Consider the following 17,630-nt stretch of genomic DNA (forward strand, 5'->3'; position numbering starts at 1 on the left):
ACCTTCTTGTAAGCTAGCATGTAAAAATATCCAAATTTCCAAAACTCCAACCATTATTTAACATGGTAAAATTCACTTAGAAAAATATAACAAGAACCAACCCTTCTTCAAAATTAAAGCATAACCACAATCAATACTAAAGTATAACCACAATCAATACTAATATTGTCTAATAATACCAAATATTTAAATCAATACAAATAACACAATATTATGCATTAGTCTAAAGTCTTATGCGTTCTTAACATAAAACATTAACTTATAGTCTTATAATGACTAATAACACAAAGGGAAAGTATGAGTAGCCAATGGAATATTTGTACAATGTGAACAATGGAGGTTTAAGGAGTATTAGAGATATAACCATTAGTGTTACCTTTTTTCATCAGCTGAAACTTTTGAGATGAGTGGTATCATAACATGGTATTAGAGCTTTAGATCCGAGAGGTCAAGAGTTTGATCCTTGGTAAACCCAAAATCAGTTTAAGCTTTTAGGAAGATGTTTATTATCCCTAGTACTTGGATGATTATTCTAAATAGTATGGGAGATGTTCATTTTATAACTCAATAGCCCATTGTACACATTGTACAAATAGTCCATTGTCTCTCTAGTGGGATCCTAACACAAAATATTAAGGTTTACAATACTTAAATTCCACATAAGAATAGTCATGATCCATCACTAATAACACAAAATATTAATTGTGTATGATGATCGGGTCACCGAATCGACTTCGGGTGACCCAATCCGAAATAATGACCTAGTCTATTTTTGAAACTATTATCCGACCCTAAACTCGATGAAATCATACTAAATTAGTCCTTAAAATATTTAAAATCGAATCAGACTTTCGATTCGGATCGGATCATGTGCACCCCTAATTAAAATGTTTAGCATTAGAAAGAAGAGAAGGAGCATGCATGCAATTGCACTAAAAGAAAAAAATAAAATAAAATAAATGAGGAGGTGCAGTGCATGCATTTTTCATGTTTGTTTGACTGGTCAGATTTGACCATTACCATCAATCTATCTCATAATACTTAAATAAAATTAAAGATGCAGTAATTGCCAGCTCTGACTTACTTGGAATTTTCTTTCTTGCTTTCTATTTCCATTTCATATTTATGTGCTTGTCAAACCCTAAATTTAATTCTCAGCTGTTTTTGTAATAACTGTGCAATATATGTATATAATTATAAAGTAAAATAATATATGTTCCACCTTGCCATTCTTATACTCAGATAGTCAGATTACTTATTTATTTATTTTATTATTATTATTATTATCTACATGCATGCATGTTGAAGCTGCTGAGCCATTATTTTACAGTTTAATTTGCATAACTGATGTCAGCACGCTTTTGGCCCTTTTGAAAGGAATAACAATAAGAAGGATATATATAATTATATTGGGTAAAGTATATTTTTTGTTTTTAAAATTTAATAAAAATTTTAAAAATATTTTTAAGTTTTATTTTGTTTTAATTTTGTCTTATAAATTTTCGATTTGAATCAAATATATCTTCAATAACTAAATTTTTAAAAAATTTAAGACTAATTTAACAATAATATAAAAAAATTATGTTTGATTTATATGTATTGAGAAATTCTTCTTATGAAATTATTGTTGAATCGGTATTAAAATTTTTTAAAAAATTAACTGTAAAGCGTATATTTGATGCAAATAAATTTTTTTTTAGATAAAATTAAAATAAAATAAAATTTAAAAATATTTTTAAAATTTATAAGGTAATACATAGTCTTTACACTCTATTTTTTAAATACTTTATAGAAAAGTATAAAATCTTAGTATACATATATAAATGTTCAAAATTTTACAAAACCTTGGAGGAATAAAACAGGGTACAAATCAAGATAAACATTCACAAAATAAAAAAGTAGCTTATGTGACAAAAAAGGCTACAAAACAGGCTGACAAAAAGTATACTTTATTACCGAATTATATATTATACTGCAAAGGGAATATATGAATTATGAATGTGCGTCTTTAAGGAGCTTTTGATTTTCGAAACATGAAAAGAAAGTAAACAACTGTCTTGAATTTGCAACGTGCTGCGTTCATGCTGGTTCTGTGTGGAGGATACATACATTACCTGTATGATTCAGTGGAATCTAGAAATGCGGTTATTTCTTTACTTTTCTTTTCTGATATTTTTTCACCATTCTTATCTGATGATGATACGCTGTTTCACAGTGCATAAATTAAATATAATTGAGTAAAACCATACATCACTTTGTGAATCACTGTGTATAACAGACAATTATATGTGATAAATTTTGGAGGATAAAAATAAAGAAGTTAAAGATACATATGTAATAATGTAGTTATCTTGTATAATTGCGAACAAAATATGAATTATGGTAAGGAAAAATATTAGGAGTAATATTTTTTATTAATATTAGTTTATATTTTAAATTAATATTTTATTTTTATACTATTAGAATTAGAATGTAAAATTTAAAATTTATAATTTATGATAAAATATTATTTTACTCTTAATAATGTTTACACCAAAGTCTAATTAGTTTGGTCTTTTAACATTTTAAACATTTTATTTTAGTCTCAAAAATTTTGAACGGATTCAATTTTGTCCTACTATACTGTTCAATTTGAATCCAATCATTAACAAAAATTTTTTTATATTAGTAATCATTTGTAGGTTGATTTTACTTATGGACTAAAATTGAACGTTATATTGGCTCTTAAATATGTTAATTATTCATGTAAAATTTTATTGTAAAATAACATTGAATCCATTTAAAAATTTTTGAGATTGAAATAGAATATTTTAAATATTAGAGATTAAATTAAAATTTATCATAAATATTAGGGATAAAAATAATACTTTACCCTATAATTTAATACTTAGCGTTTAAAATATCGACCAAGTATTGACAAAAAAAAATGTTAGTTATTTAGTATTACTCTTATAATTAATATATTAGAATTTAATACTTAGTATTTAAAGTGTTGATTAAGTATCGACAAAAATAACAAATTTTATTAGTGAATAGCGTAACATTATTTTTATGGTTAATACACATTCTCTGTACATACATACATATAAACATGAATTTATTTAGATTTCGATTTGAAGAAATAGACCTTTTCAATTGTTTTTTATACTATTGCTGTAAAATATAATCTTTCATCATACATTCATTTGATACTTAAGTATAAAAAACATTCGAAATAATGTCTTTGTTTTTAATATATTTTACTTTCATTTATTTTTAATAATACATCCTTAAAAAAATTTAAAACCTCTAAAATTTAAACATTCAGAAATCTAATTATACATTTTTAAAAAACATTTTGAACATTCGAATCTAAATATAAAAAACAGATTTTGGATTTTTATGAAAAGATTTTGAATGCTCTTTTATAATAATTTTAAATGTTTTTTTAATTAAATTTTGAATTTTTTTATATAATTTTAAATGATTTTTTTTAATTAATAATAGTTGATTGTTATTGACTGATAGCTTAGTTGGTTAGGTAGCATATAAATCCTGTTTTAATTTGAGTGGTTTGAGCCTGTGGGGGGTTTTGGGTTGAATCAAGTATTTGTCGTCGAGAAGTGTGGTTATGACGCTTTCAGTTGGAGCTTGAATTCTGTTCAATTAAGTCTTTGTTTTCTTTAATTGTTACCAAAAAAGAAAAATTCAGCTTAAATGAAACTTTAACTGTGAATCTGTGATAATTGAGAATAACAAAAAGGTAGAATAATTAAGCATTTTATATATAGAAATCGTGATTCAAGAAGTCTTCTTGCCATTTCCAGTAGTGTTTATGCTTTCTTTTCCTTCCATCCAAAAAAGGTGGAAGCTAAGAAAACCGCACAAAGAAGAATGGAAAAAAATGACACAACAATAAGACTCTATATTTACGTACAATTAAAGAATAATATGACAGCAAAATTAAAAAAAGATTACTTACTAATTAATAATTCGAAATTACACTGTATATATGTTTATAAAGGAATTAATGATAATCAAGGACACTGGGGATTGTTGCCAGGGCCACCATAGTAAAAGTAAGTGCCCCAATCATTGCTGTAGGAGCTTTTTATGTCATAGCAATTTGTGTTCTCCGCTAGGGTTGATATCTCATGCACTGAGCTCAGGCTGTTATCTGTGTCCACGATCTCCAGGTTCCGGAAGTAGCTTGCTTTTCCGAATCCATCCTCGGCAAAGTGCCCGGATCCCATCTGAGTGGAAGTGTGTTGGCCGGTCACACGTGTATTCACCACCTCGCCTCCCCACTCTACCATTGTGGCGTGCTGGGCGAGGTGTGTGAATAGCTCGGCCGGCCAATACCCTACCAATGTGCTGTCACCAAAACTCATCCACCAGTTGCCTACTTTTGGATCCTGATAATTATTTACATTCAAACAAGAAAATGTCATTTTAATTAGAAACCCTAAAAGATAATGAGAAAAATTTAAGGCTCAACAATTTGAATTTATATTGATTAGTATTTAGTATTTTGAGATAGCAACCTAATATTTTAATTCGGTATTGAAATATAAGATAAAAACTTAAGTGTATTTAATTTCATATTAAGTTAATAACTAAGAGTCGTTAAATGATTCGACAGATTTGACCATATTATCATTTAATAATTCTCAATATCATCTAACGACTTCCAACAACCGTTATCTTCACGAAGTTAACTGCATTTGAACTTTTACCAAAACATAATAAATTATACTAACCTTGTAACATTGCTTAAAGATAATGAGTGGATGATGAAATTGTGGGAAGAGGAAAGAGTGAAGTACCTTCCAAATGAGGATGGTGATGTCGTATTGGTTGCTGTCAAGAGAAGAGATTGGAGAAATGGAAGCTCCAATGGCAATTCTGCTGTTTGTTTGGACAAAACCGGAACAGAGAAGGTTGTAGCATCCCGTTGCTTGGTACGAGTCACTCTGCATCAAGAATGTTCAGAGTAATTTAATTGGTCATAAGAAAATAAAAAAAGGTGAGTATGTGGTGCTGAGTGCTGACCGTCCAGTAAGTGAATAAACGGGGTCGGCTGTCACCATAGAGCTCCGGACTGACCTGACTAGTACAATAATCCAAGCTTCAGTGCCTATTTGGGACCAAAAATATTTTTATACCAACATCATACTATACATATTCACACCATATATTAATCGGTTTAATCAAATATGCCAAGAAGTAAATGTTAGAAGACAATACTTTTAGCATACATAAATTTTTGGGTGCGAGTAATTTTTAGTTATTTTGAATAATATTTGACCAGTATAAATAATAAATTATTTTTAATAAATAAATTTTATTAATTTATATGTATAAATTTTAAAAAAATTAATATAAATTATGTATTTTTTGTGTATAAATTTTTCTTAATGTAAGTTTAAATTATTACTAATCAACTATTAATTTTTGAATTTTGTTAGGTAGACAATGATTTTTGTGAATAATATGAACAATAAATTCTAAAATTGGTCAAATAAAGTAAAAATACACTTCACCCTAAAATTATCCACCTAAGTCTTAATATTAGAATAATCATCCACACACCTAATGAATTGAACATTAAATATATATCCATTGTTTATATTGTTTAGTATTTTTATTGTTTATTTATATATTTTTTTAAAAATAATAATATTTATTGGTTATATAATATTGTTTTTTAACATAAAAACATTTTATATATTAATCAGTTTAAGCAAATATGTCCAAAAAGCAGAATGTTAGAAGACAATCCTTTTAGCATAAAAAATAAAAAGTTAAAAACATTTTGTTCGAATAATAACGAATAATAATTTCGTATGAAAGGGAGTATGTATGTATGTATGTACCTGCCATCCAGCTTCAATACTATTGAGATCAGAACCGTCGAAGGAACCAGAAAGAATCCAAATTTGAGAGAGACTAAACTCGTTCACAACTTGAATGGAAGGATCCCAGACATTGATTGTGGCCTTTGCTCCGTAAACTTCTTGGGATGATCCAGTGTACGCAATCGCATGCTGCACCCGTTAATTATATCATTTTAATTTTGCTATATTTAATATATTATGGCAGTTGGCATCGTATACATAACTGTCGGCCGGGGCGGAAGGAATTGAAGATGGGATCATCTTAATTATTGATGACCTTCCATTACTTCCTCCTAATTAATATTCACATGCTCTCATGTACTTAGCTAATTGTTTACTTTTATATATACTACAAATAAAACAAACATTTTGTAATGAAAATTTGAAAATTTAGCAGCATTACCAAATGGGTGCATAGACTATATTATTGTTACGGGCCCCCCGCTCCGGTCAAAACAATGGCACGTATTGCAACATCTATTGTCGACTATTATTAATGTCATGTAACTTACAAGAAATTAAACACACATACATATATATGTGAACTAAAGGCTTATCTATCCTGTGCTCGCTCGACGCATGACTTTATAAATTAAAATTTTTTTTATTAAAAATATAAAAAATTTAAATTTTTAATATATTTATTAAATAAAAATATTTAAATTTTTTTATAAATAATAAATTTATCATATATCTTTACTCTTTGAAATATATATTAATTAAATTTTTTATTAAAAAATAATTTAGTGCTAAGACCAACATGCACATGCTAAAATTATTAATAAAAAAAAACTAAATAAAAAATATCAAATATATATAAATATATAGAGAGAAACTTTTGACTGTTAATAACTTTTAATATTTTTAGTTATTATTTAATTAGTATAAATATTAAATTATTTTTAATAAATAAATTGTTAATTTATGTGTATAAATTATAAAAAAATATGAGTATAAAATATTAATTTATGTGTACAAATTTTAGTAAATATAGATACAAATTATTATTGACTAAATACTGATTAAAAATAATAATATTTACGGATCATATGTATAAAGAAATTTAGAAATTTTTATTAAGGCCCGTTTGAAAATTTCAAAAGTAATTTTTTGGAGTTTTTGATTTATGAAAAGTAGTAGTATTAATATTTAGTACAATTTTCAAAACTAAATTACAGCTTCCTAAGAAATTATTTAAAAGTTTATAAATAAATTAAAAAAAAATAACTTCTCTCATAATAAAAAGCTTTTTATCACATTTCTTTTAAAATAAGTATTTTTAGAACTAAAAATTCAAATACAAAATAATTTATTTATAAACTACTTTTAATATAGTCATTTATTATTTAAACTATTTAAAAAAAACTTAATTAAACTATTTACCCAAACTGAGCCTAATCTAGTAACTTTAACAAAACTAAAAAAAATATAGTAGAAACTCAGGTGTAGTTGATTTCATCTGAAGTTGATAACTGAGAGCTGTTAGATAAAAATTAAGTCAAATCAGTCAAATCATCTAACGGTTCTCGGTTATCAACTTCATGTGAAGTCGACTACAGTTGAGTTTCCACCAAAAAATATTCTCCTTCCACTACTTTGCTTTTAAAAAAATGAACACAGCGATTATACGTATAAAAATATTTTTATATAAAAATAATAATTAAATTATTTAAGATAATACATAATAATAATCTTGATTAATGTGAGTGATTTGCAGGTTAAAAATGTTTGTTAATTAATAAGTTGAGAAATGAAAGTGAAGGGCACGCGCGCACCTCATGGCCATTGCCGCTGACCACATCTGGTGCATCAATGCGCCGCCGTGACAAAGACATTGCCATGCTTCGCTTTTTCTTCCCAAATTCATACAAAGATTTTGCTCTCAGAACGTCATGCACCGTGCTCCGCCGTATCGGAACCGTTCCTTTTGGACACCGTGTCCCGTTTTGGTGCCACATCTGCCATGCCCCGCCGCTCACTACATCCTCCATCGTCGTCCCTCTCTTTTTAACATTCATCCCTTTTGGCACCTTTGGCGCCACCTTCTTTTAATAATCAAACCAATAAGAAAATAAAAGTATTAAAATGACTTATATTTTGTATAACTATTTGAGATTGCTTGTTACTCAAAGATACCAACTGATTTTTTCATATATTCTACATTGAAAAATACTATTTATATATATATATATATATATAATTTAATTTATTTTTAACATTTAGTTGATATTTTAATATTTATTCTACATTGATAACATATTTTTGTGTATAATTAATATGATTGTTTTTCTTAATCATCTAATGTGATAAGGTTAATTGCAAAACTCTAATAAAAATATAAAATCATGTAGAAGAAAAAGGGAAAAGTAAAATAAGAGAAGGAATGATAAAACATTTTTGCAAATCACAAGTACTAGTAGTCTCAAAGAAAAAAAAAATGGATGAATTTGAAAATATATGTATATACCTGGATCTTGTGATTCTTGAGAAGGGGGTGATCTAGAGCTGGTTGTTTTCTTTTGTGAACACAATCTATAATATCACCATCTGGACTCTGAAAATAATAATTAAAACATTTAGTGCTACTCATGATAATGAATTCCACTTGTGATTATGATTGTAATAAATTGAAGAAATAAAGGAGATTAAATTGAAGGCACAACATTTATGCATGGCCATTATATATACCTGTATGGTGAGAATAGGGGGCTTGTTGATCTTGTCCAAGTGCCGTTGAATCCTTTCGAGTCTTAAGCTACTCACTTCCCTGTAAATTGTGTAATTTAGGGTACTGCTTTTAACCTTCACCGCCGTGTGTAGAATAAGGAACACAAAAAAGATGAGGTGGTGATGGTGACGATGACGGTGACGGCGGTGATAGTAATGACAAGACCTTATCTTCCTCAGAAGAAGAATACCCATTTTTGTGTGAGAGAAATAAAGAGAAAGAGGCTAAAAAACCATTACAAAGTGAATCTGAGTTTCATGGGCATTTCCATTTAGCATACAAAAACACTAACACCAACAAAAGAAGAGAAAGTTATCGGAAAAGGACTTGTTGTGAGGGAAGAAGGTAGGGAAAGGAAGGAAGGAAGGAAGGAAGGAAAAGGTTGTTATGACTCTTCTCTCTCTCTGTATTAATGGTGAGGAGAAGGTGGTGGGTGAAGGTTAATTAAGGGGATGCTCAGAGAGATGAGACTCTTCAGTAGCATATCAATATCATATCATCATTGCTTGCATTTGATTCATTGCTTGTAATATTAAATGTTGTATATCATGATCATCATTTCATGAAACTAGTCTTCTACTATGTACTCATCATCTATCATCTATATATATAATGTATATATGTGCCTGCAGTCATGTTGTTACGTTCGAGATTATTATTATTATTATTCATTTAATTTGCACAAACATTGAAACAAAGAAAGCTTTTAATTATTTGAATAGCTGGCTGGCTCCCAAGTTTGTAGTATGAACAAGTAAGGTAGAAGTTATTGAAGGCATTATAAAAACGAAACCTACCCAACTGAAAACACACTCTCCCCTTTTTATTGCATTTCTAATTCAATGTCTTCATCTGCCACCATACACTTCACTTCCTCCATTATTATTTATTTCCCTTCCAACCGCACACCTTCTTCAATTCTCTTTTTCTTTTTTTTTTAAAAAAAAAATTACTATGTTTAGATGTTTAATTTTATAAATATAATCGTTGATATATTGTGTATTTCATTCAATAACTATCACTAGAGCTAGCTAGGATAAAGTTATTGAGTTTTTGAATTCTGACATAATATTGATGAGTGGGTTTAAAAAACAAACAATCACAACATGCAAATAAATAACCTATCTATCTGTACTTTTACAGAAAATAATCATTCCGATAAATTAAAGCGAGCACTCAATTGAAGGAGAGCTAGCTAGGGTTGCCTTCGCTACTATTCACTTTATAACCTATATATACTTCAGATTTAAGTGAATACAACGTGATCTATGTATGTATCATGTTATCCATATACTGCTATGTAGTAGTCCTCAAGTACAATTTTTTATGGCTTCACTTCATTTTCAAACTATAAATTAAAAAATAATGTTACATATTCAAGTGTTTTTGTTAATAAAGTTTAATTTAGTTGATCTAACATCAATAAAAATTATCAGTTATGAGTAATATTACTTTAAATTTTATTATTTAATTTAATTAAATTTAATTTATAAAAAAGTTTGAATCCGTAACATTATTCTAAATTAAATAAATTATACATATAATTCTACAATGGTAAAAACTAGAGAGTAGTTAAGCTGAAATGAAAATGTATATTTATTAGTAGATATTTTAATTAAGATTTTATAATTCTAAAAATATTTTTATTATTAAATAATAAATTATAGAATTTGATTTTGTCATATTATAAAATTGTTATCTTTATCTAAATACATTATTATTCTTTTTAAATAACTACTTTTTATATAAATTATGCTTTTAAAATGAAGATATTTTTAATATTTTTGTTAGAGTTGGTGCCTTCTTTATTTATTCATAGTATATAGAGAAATATATTTCGCTATATTCCTTCATCTTTTTTGGGAAGCAATATCCAAATTGTGAGCGATATGTAGTTATGTACCGACTGAACTAAAAATATAATAAAACAAAATCTTTAGTTTGTACATTTTGGCATCCTACGTATATTATTATTATTATTATTATTATTATTATTATTATTATTATTATTATTATTATGTGTATATCAAAAATAGTTATTAGTATAAAATATATTAAAATATATATTAAAAATAAGTTAAATTATATATATATATATATATATATATTTATATATAAATATATATTGATTAATTTTAATATATAAATAATATTTTTATATTATATATAATATATAAAAATCCAATATACAAGACATTATGCGGGTACTAATTAATATTCTGTGTATACATAAATAAATTAATTATTTGTATAAAATATATACTAAAATATAAAATATATATTAAAAATATATAAAATAATATATATATTTATATAAAAAATACAATAATTAATTTTTAGTAGTGTATCAATAACAATTTTTTTTTTGTCTTATATAACCATATGTACAATCGACCAACTTGTCCTCCAGTGGGGATAGCTATTGATAACTTTGATTTTTGGAATGAGAAGCTACATTGTTTTTGTTTTTAATGTTATGTATAAAGTATAGAAGGTGATGTAACATATAAGAAAAAGTGAATCTCCAAGGATACCTACCTAAGGTTTGGACTTTGAGACATCGAAATTGAAGTAAGAACTAAGAAGCTATGTAGTCAACGGAGAGAGAAGGCTCCTCTTTGTTATCTCTGATTATATTAATTTGAAGAGAGCGTCCTTTGAAGATGTGCTCTCACGGCCATCCATGTGACATGGAGATAATAAACATATATATGAGATCATGATCATAATTTAAATCATATTTAAGTTGAGTAAGCTTCTAATCTCGAATCTCGGATTTCTTCATTGAAAACAAAATTTTAGTTGTTAGAGAAGTGTACTCTTTACGAAATTTCGTGTGTGCAGCTAAACTAGTTTATTTATTTACCATTTGACAATTCCAATCAGTGGCGGAGGGATCAAAAATAAAAATTATATATTATAATATTATTTATACTAAAACGAAATTTATAAATATAATTATGTTTCAAATTGTTATTAATATATAGGACTGCACATAGCTAGTTAAGGTTAACAAAAAAATTAATTTAATTTTGGTTAAATAAAAATTTAGTTTAAGTTAATAACTAAATTGATTTTAAATAATAAAATTAATTATTAATCGTTTATGAAATTAATAAATTAATTTTAAATATAAAAATTTATTTTTAAAAATAATCAGTTTTTGTAGAAAAAATATATTTTTTGCACATAAAAACTTATTTTTTATTTAAAAAATGAATTTTTTAATCTAAAAACTAATTTTAAAAAAAGCTAATTTTTTATTTAAATTATACAAAACAACTACAGTATATAAATTAAGTTGTGATATTTTAAAAGATAAATTTTTACCTTTGACAATATCTGGCTTTTAAAAAAACTCAAAACTAATTACCTTTATTATTATTTGATGGTACTCAGTGGCTAAGAGTAGGAGGTTGAATCTTAGCTCCTTTTCGCTGAGTATTAATTTCTGACTTTTAAAGGAACTTCAGGAGATATTTCTGCCTTTTGTCCCATGTTGAGTTGAGAGACACTTTTATTTTGTCTCGTATTGAGTTGAAAGATATTTTTGTTTTTGTCTCCTGATAAACATAAACAGAGAAAGGAGTAGGGAAGAAGAATTAACACTAGATATATCCTTATTCAGCCACTAGGTGCAATGTGACCTACATCCAGTCTCCATCACAATAATGATGGAATTTCACTATTTCTTTTTCAAGATTACAAACACTAATTTCTCCCTAGGAACTACCCATTCCTATCTGGGACAATCTAGATTCTACACCCAATCTGAATTTGACTAGGACTCAAAACCTAGCTTTCAACCGCAAAGTGCTAACCCAACTTGTAAGGAATCACACAGGATCATGAAACACAACATACAGATGTACAAAGAAACACAGAGACATCTATGACTTTTTCTCTAATATTGATCACTGTCTTTTTTCTCTCACTGACTTTTTCTTACAAACCTCACCATGTTTGCCTTTTTCACCATGAGACTCAGACAGACAATACTAAGAAAAAGAAAACAAAATGAACACCTTTGAAGGAGAAGAACTCACGAAGCTCGGGTAGCTATGAGAACTCTGTACTTTACACTTTCTCTCCTTGATCTCAACCCTTGGCCGTTCACCCTTAATATAGAAGGGGAAGCTTCCAAAGTTGAAACCGGTTCAACCAAGCAACTTCTTGTCCAACCAAACAGCAGCGATTTGGACAAAGAGAAGAGAGACGGAAAACCAAAAATCAACATGCATGTACCTCTCTCAATCATTTTCAATAAGCACATTCAATCTGAATCCTTGATCTTGTCTTTGGCTCCAAGAAAGGATTCAGACCCTTGATGATCTTCTGACCCAGAGCCGCTTCTTTCCTTCTATTTTTGCTTCTTCCTATGCGTAGCTCCAAAGGCTATCTTCTTTCTTTGATGAACAAAAATGGAAATGAACTTTTACAACTGAGATCTTCTTCTCTGACAAAGGCGAATTGCTTCTATTTTTTGCTTCAAAAATCTTAAAGTCCTTCTTCAAATCATGTCTTCAATGGCAAAGATCTTGCTTTACCTTTCTTCATATCTTTTTTCATAGCCTTTCTTTCATAGGCTTCACTGTGACTCCTTTTTCTTCTGATAACTTCTTCAATCTTCTTTTCTCTGATTGACATAACCAAATGCAAAGAGAGAGAGGAGAGAGAAGAGACAAATCTTTCAATACACTATTAAACTCAATTTAATTTTAAGTTTCGGTTATCTATCATGCATTTAACTAAATTGGAATTTGAGCTCTAGTAACCAATGCATAGAGTAACGTATGGATCTTTTAATGTGATTCAACCAATTTAAATTTTCAACTTCAAGTTACCAAAGTGACTGAAACATGCTAGAAATCCTTAGGTCATTTCCTTTATTCTTTTGTTTTATCAGAATGGGCTTGTGATTTGAGATTGTCTCAATCTCAAAGTTCAGCCACTTTATGTTTAAATTAATTTTGCACAAAACTAAATTAATTTCTTCTTCCCGCACACTAACAAACACATCAAACAAACAATTAGAAGCAAATAATAATTTAATAATTTTTAGTTAATATTTTAATAATATTTGATTATATAAGTTTTTCAAATTCAACATTATTTTTTGTACAATCAAAAAATTTACTCTAATAAAATAAAAACTTAATTTTTCAACAAAATAAAATACCGAAATTCATTAATATAAACAATGCTAATACTGCAATGACATGTAGCTTGCAATGTTAATTTAAAAATAAAATGATGACTCTTTATTAGCAATTAATATTACTATTAGTTATATTACAGTTTTTATTGTTTTAAAAATAAAATAATACATAAAAATATATATATGAGAATGGCTTCACTTTATGACACATGAGAGAGACAATCAACGGGTGTCTTTTTATTTCATTTTAAACACACTATATAACAAATAAAAAAATAGAGAAAATGATTCAGATAAGTATTGAACACATGTAGGTGAGTTAAGAATATACTAATTTATTCAAATGTGCTAACTTTTTTTTTTATAAAAGAATTATTAATTTTTTTAAAAAAATTTTGTAAGACTATAAACTCTCTTGTCTAATAAAAGCTCCGCCTCTGATTCCAATATATATATATATAACCATGGAATTGGATAAAATTGATAAATCAATAATTTTATATAAAAAATATTTAATAATTAAAAAAATAATAAAAAATAATTAAAATTTATTTTATTTAATATTTATTTATTATTACGATAATTAATAAATATTAAATAAAATATATTCTGACTTTTTTTTTGTCTCTACAGTATTATCGTTTTATATCTATCTACAACAACTAGACTTTACGTATAATATTTCTAACTGGTTGTGTCGATTAGAATATTTTTTTTAAAAAGGAAAAAACGGAGGATAGGTTAAGTATAGAATATTTCTGCGTTGGGTGGTAAAATCTGACTACATTTATATATGATTTAGTTAGGACACACTTTAAGTGAAGTGGATAGTAATAGAAACTTTTTAAACTTTTTATACATTCAATGTATTGTGAAAATATTTATTTTTTCAATAACTTTTAATGAATTATTTCTTTGTATAATATCTTTAAAATGTGTTCTTAGGGACACATCTTAACAAAATATATATTGGTTAAAAATTCCCGGGATGCTATTGGAAAAACATTTATCATTTTATAGACAAGGATTTCATTTCTGAATCTTAATTAAAGGAGTGTTTTCGTCTCGTTAAAATTAAGATTCAGCAAGCAATAAATAGGCCTTTATTCAGCGGAACATGAACAATTGAATGAAGCGCAATAGTTATGGAATAGAAATAAAATTAATGTGTTAAAATCATAAATGGTTATTAACTTTGCAACAACTTTTAGAATGTCAAGTTGTCAGCTACTTCCTAATTTCTTCCAAAATAAAATAAAGTAAAATAAAATAGTAAGAAAGAATAAATTAAAGACTAATAATATATACCACAAATAAATTCCTACTAAACTTTTAGTTGGACATTTTAATTCCTAATAAATTTTAATAACTAAATCAATCTTTAAATTTTTATTTTATTAAGAAAATTGGTTTTTACATTAGATTATTCATCTGTATAAAAGATTGAAATAACAATAGGATTGATTTATCTAACTCTTTACTAAAATTTAATATAAAAATTGGTTTTTCTATTAAAATAAAAAATTATGAACTAATTTAATGATTACAATTTGTTAATGATTAAAGAATCTAACTAAAAAATTTTTGGAAACTAAGTTGAGTTGGTCTAGTAATTAATTAATTAGTCCGTTTAAACAAGTGTTGGGAGTTCAAATCCCAAACTCAGTATGGCGCGACAGATTAATCCTTGACCTGCTGGATTGAAAGATACCGTAAACATTACGTCCTTAATTACATCGTTTGTTGGAGCTCATTAATTAGTTACCCATTATAGCAACTCTATTAGCATGACCGATATATATGGTTAGATTATTTATTTATCATTTATTTATCCTAATTAGATTATTCATCTTACTCTAATTAGTACTTAGTACAACGGTACAACCCAAAGTTCTGAAAACCAAATCAACCTTTTTAACTATTAATTTACTAATTTATTAGTTCAACCGATTTAACTATAATTTAATTAAAATAATTGGTTTATAATAAAATAATATTTAAAATATAAATAAATATATTAAAATATAATTATAATATAATATAAAATTTAAAATGTCATTTAAATTATGCAAGTATTTAACTTAATTCACATATTTTTTAGAATCATAACACTATCACAACTAACACATACAAATCAATTAATAATCACTCATTCATAATAATTAATTGTTATTCTAACTAACTATACAACCTGTATATATATAGTTAGTTAGAATAAAATTTTTTATAGATCTATTATATATTCAAATATTATTATCATTTAAGTTTAACTAAGTAGACTCAATAAATAGACTCAACACCAACAAAAACTATTCTCAATAAAAGAGCGTGATTATACGCACAGGTACGTTATCGTCGTAAGTGATGGACCCAGAAAAATTTAGCAATGGGACAAAAATATAATATATTTTAGGTATAGATATTTTTTTTTGGCCTCCCACGATACCAATAAGTTAAGGATTAATTCGTCGTGAATTTGAGTTCCATTTAAGAGTCTGCAATTGGACTGGCAATGAGTTGCTACACATACGAGACGGAATTCGAACTCCCAATAATTATTTAAATAGACGACTAAGCTAATCACTTGACCAATTTAAATTGGTTTAGATATATTTAAATTTTTAAATTAGAACTATCTATACATATTAATAAGAACTAGAAATCTATACATAATCACTTATTATAATATTTAAAATAATAAAATTATGATTTCATACACGCAGTATAATATTTAAAATAACAAAAAAAAAAATTTATAATGACTTTTTTATTTTATTTTTAACATGAATAAATATTATTTTTCTATATATATTCTTAAACAATTATTTTATTTATTTTTTATTATCTCATATTTAATTGTCAAATTTATTTATTATAGTCTTTATGGTATAAATAATTTTTTAACCAAAGTAATTACAATATATTAACATATAGATAATATTTTTTATTTTAAATAATTTTTAAAAAATTACTAATAATTTAAGTTATATTTAATTAGAAAATTAAGTTTTAATTTTATTATTAATTAATTAACTAATATAATGAAGTTAATTATCATTTTTTTAGTTTATTTATTTTTTATATTAAATCAAATTTAATAATATAATTATTATTATGTGTTAAGTTTAACAAAATATTTTTTAACATAAAACACAAAAAAAAATATTTATATTTTACTTTTGGACAAACAATAATATATATAACAAGTGGTATATATATAGTTTTTTTAAAAAAGAAAATTGTGGGGGCAAATGCCCCCTCTTCTTTTAGTATAGGTTCGTCCCTGATCGTCGTCGTCTTTTTCTTCTTCTTTGCGTTCTTCCTCATCCTCCTTCTCCTCCTCCTTCTTCTTTGCGTGTTTTATCCTCATCGTCATTCTTTTGTTGTTGTTGTTATTATTGCATTTTTTTCTTTTCTTCCTCATCTTCTTGGTAATTTTACAGCATTATGTGTTTTAAATTGTGAAGAATAACGAGACCAAATGCATTTTAATTTAGTCAGAAATGAACCGAAATTACATCTAGAATGAACCGAAATTAAATTTCGAATGAATCGAAATTACTTAATGATGACAATACACAAACAAACTCGTTTCAAAACAAGCATAGACCAAGTGCACCTTATTTAAATTCAGAATGAATCGAAATTACTTAATGATTGCATTCGAAAACAAGCACACAAATAAAATAGAATCATGAACAAAAAGACATCCAAATTCATCAAGTGATTTTGCAGCATTATGTGTTTCTTTTTCTTTGTTTGATTTTTTTCATGTTTTTATTATTGTTAAGAGGATAAAACAAGAATTATGAGAAGAAAAAGCAAGAAGGAGAAGATGAACAAGACAAGAAGAAGAAGAATATGATGA

At 26.4% G+C, this 17,630-nt stretch overlaps 1 protein-coding gene across 2 annotated transcripts; it reads right to left on the bottom strand.

Annotated features, from left to right (window-relative positions):
- Window positions 1-3,942: 3,942 nt before the first annotated feature.
- On the bottom strand, window positions 3,943-9,190 carry LOC107646420 (protein neprosin-like). 2 transcript variants are annotated; one of them, XM_088492156.1, is made up of 7 exons: window positions 8,565-9,190; window positions 8,344-8,430; window positions 7,652-7,918; window positions 5,856-6,026; window positions 5,032-5,085; window positions 4,806-4,952; window positions 3,943-4,394 (listed from the first exon to the last, which is right to left on the bottom strand). In XM_088492156.1, the coding sequence occupies exons 1-7, from the start codon at window positions 8,796-8,798 to the stop codon at window positions 4,017-4,019; spliced, it is 1,338 nt and encodes a 445-aa protein (XP_088348282.1). In that variant the 5' UTR covers window positions 8,799-9,190; the 3' UTR covers window positions 3,943-4,016. The 2 variants fall into 2 exon arrangements, with proteins under 2 accessions (XP_088348282.1, XP_088348281.1); XM_088492155.1 differs by having other exon boundaries at window positions 7,652-7,921; window positions 8,565-9,188.
- Between the last annotated feature and the right edge of the window lie 8,440 nt (window positions 9,191-17,630).

This window comes from Arachis ipaensis, chromosome B6 (genome assembly GCF_059453495.1).
Source record: "Arachis ipaensis isolate K30076 ecotype BB chromosome B6, ASM5945349v1, whole genome shotgun sequence".
In the NCBI taxonomy this organism is placed as follows: domain Eukaryota; kingdom Viridiplantae; phylum Streptophyta; class Magnoliopsida; order Fabales; family Fabaceae; genus Arachis; species Arachis ipaensis.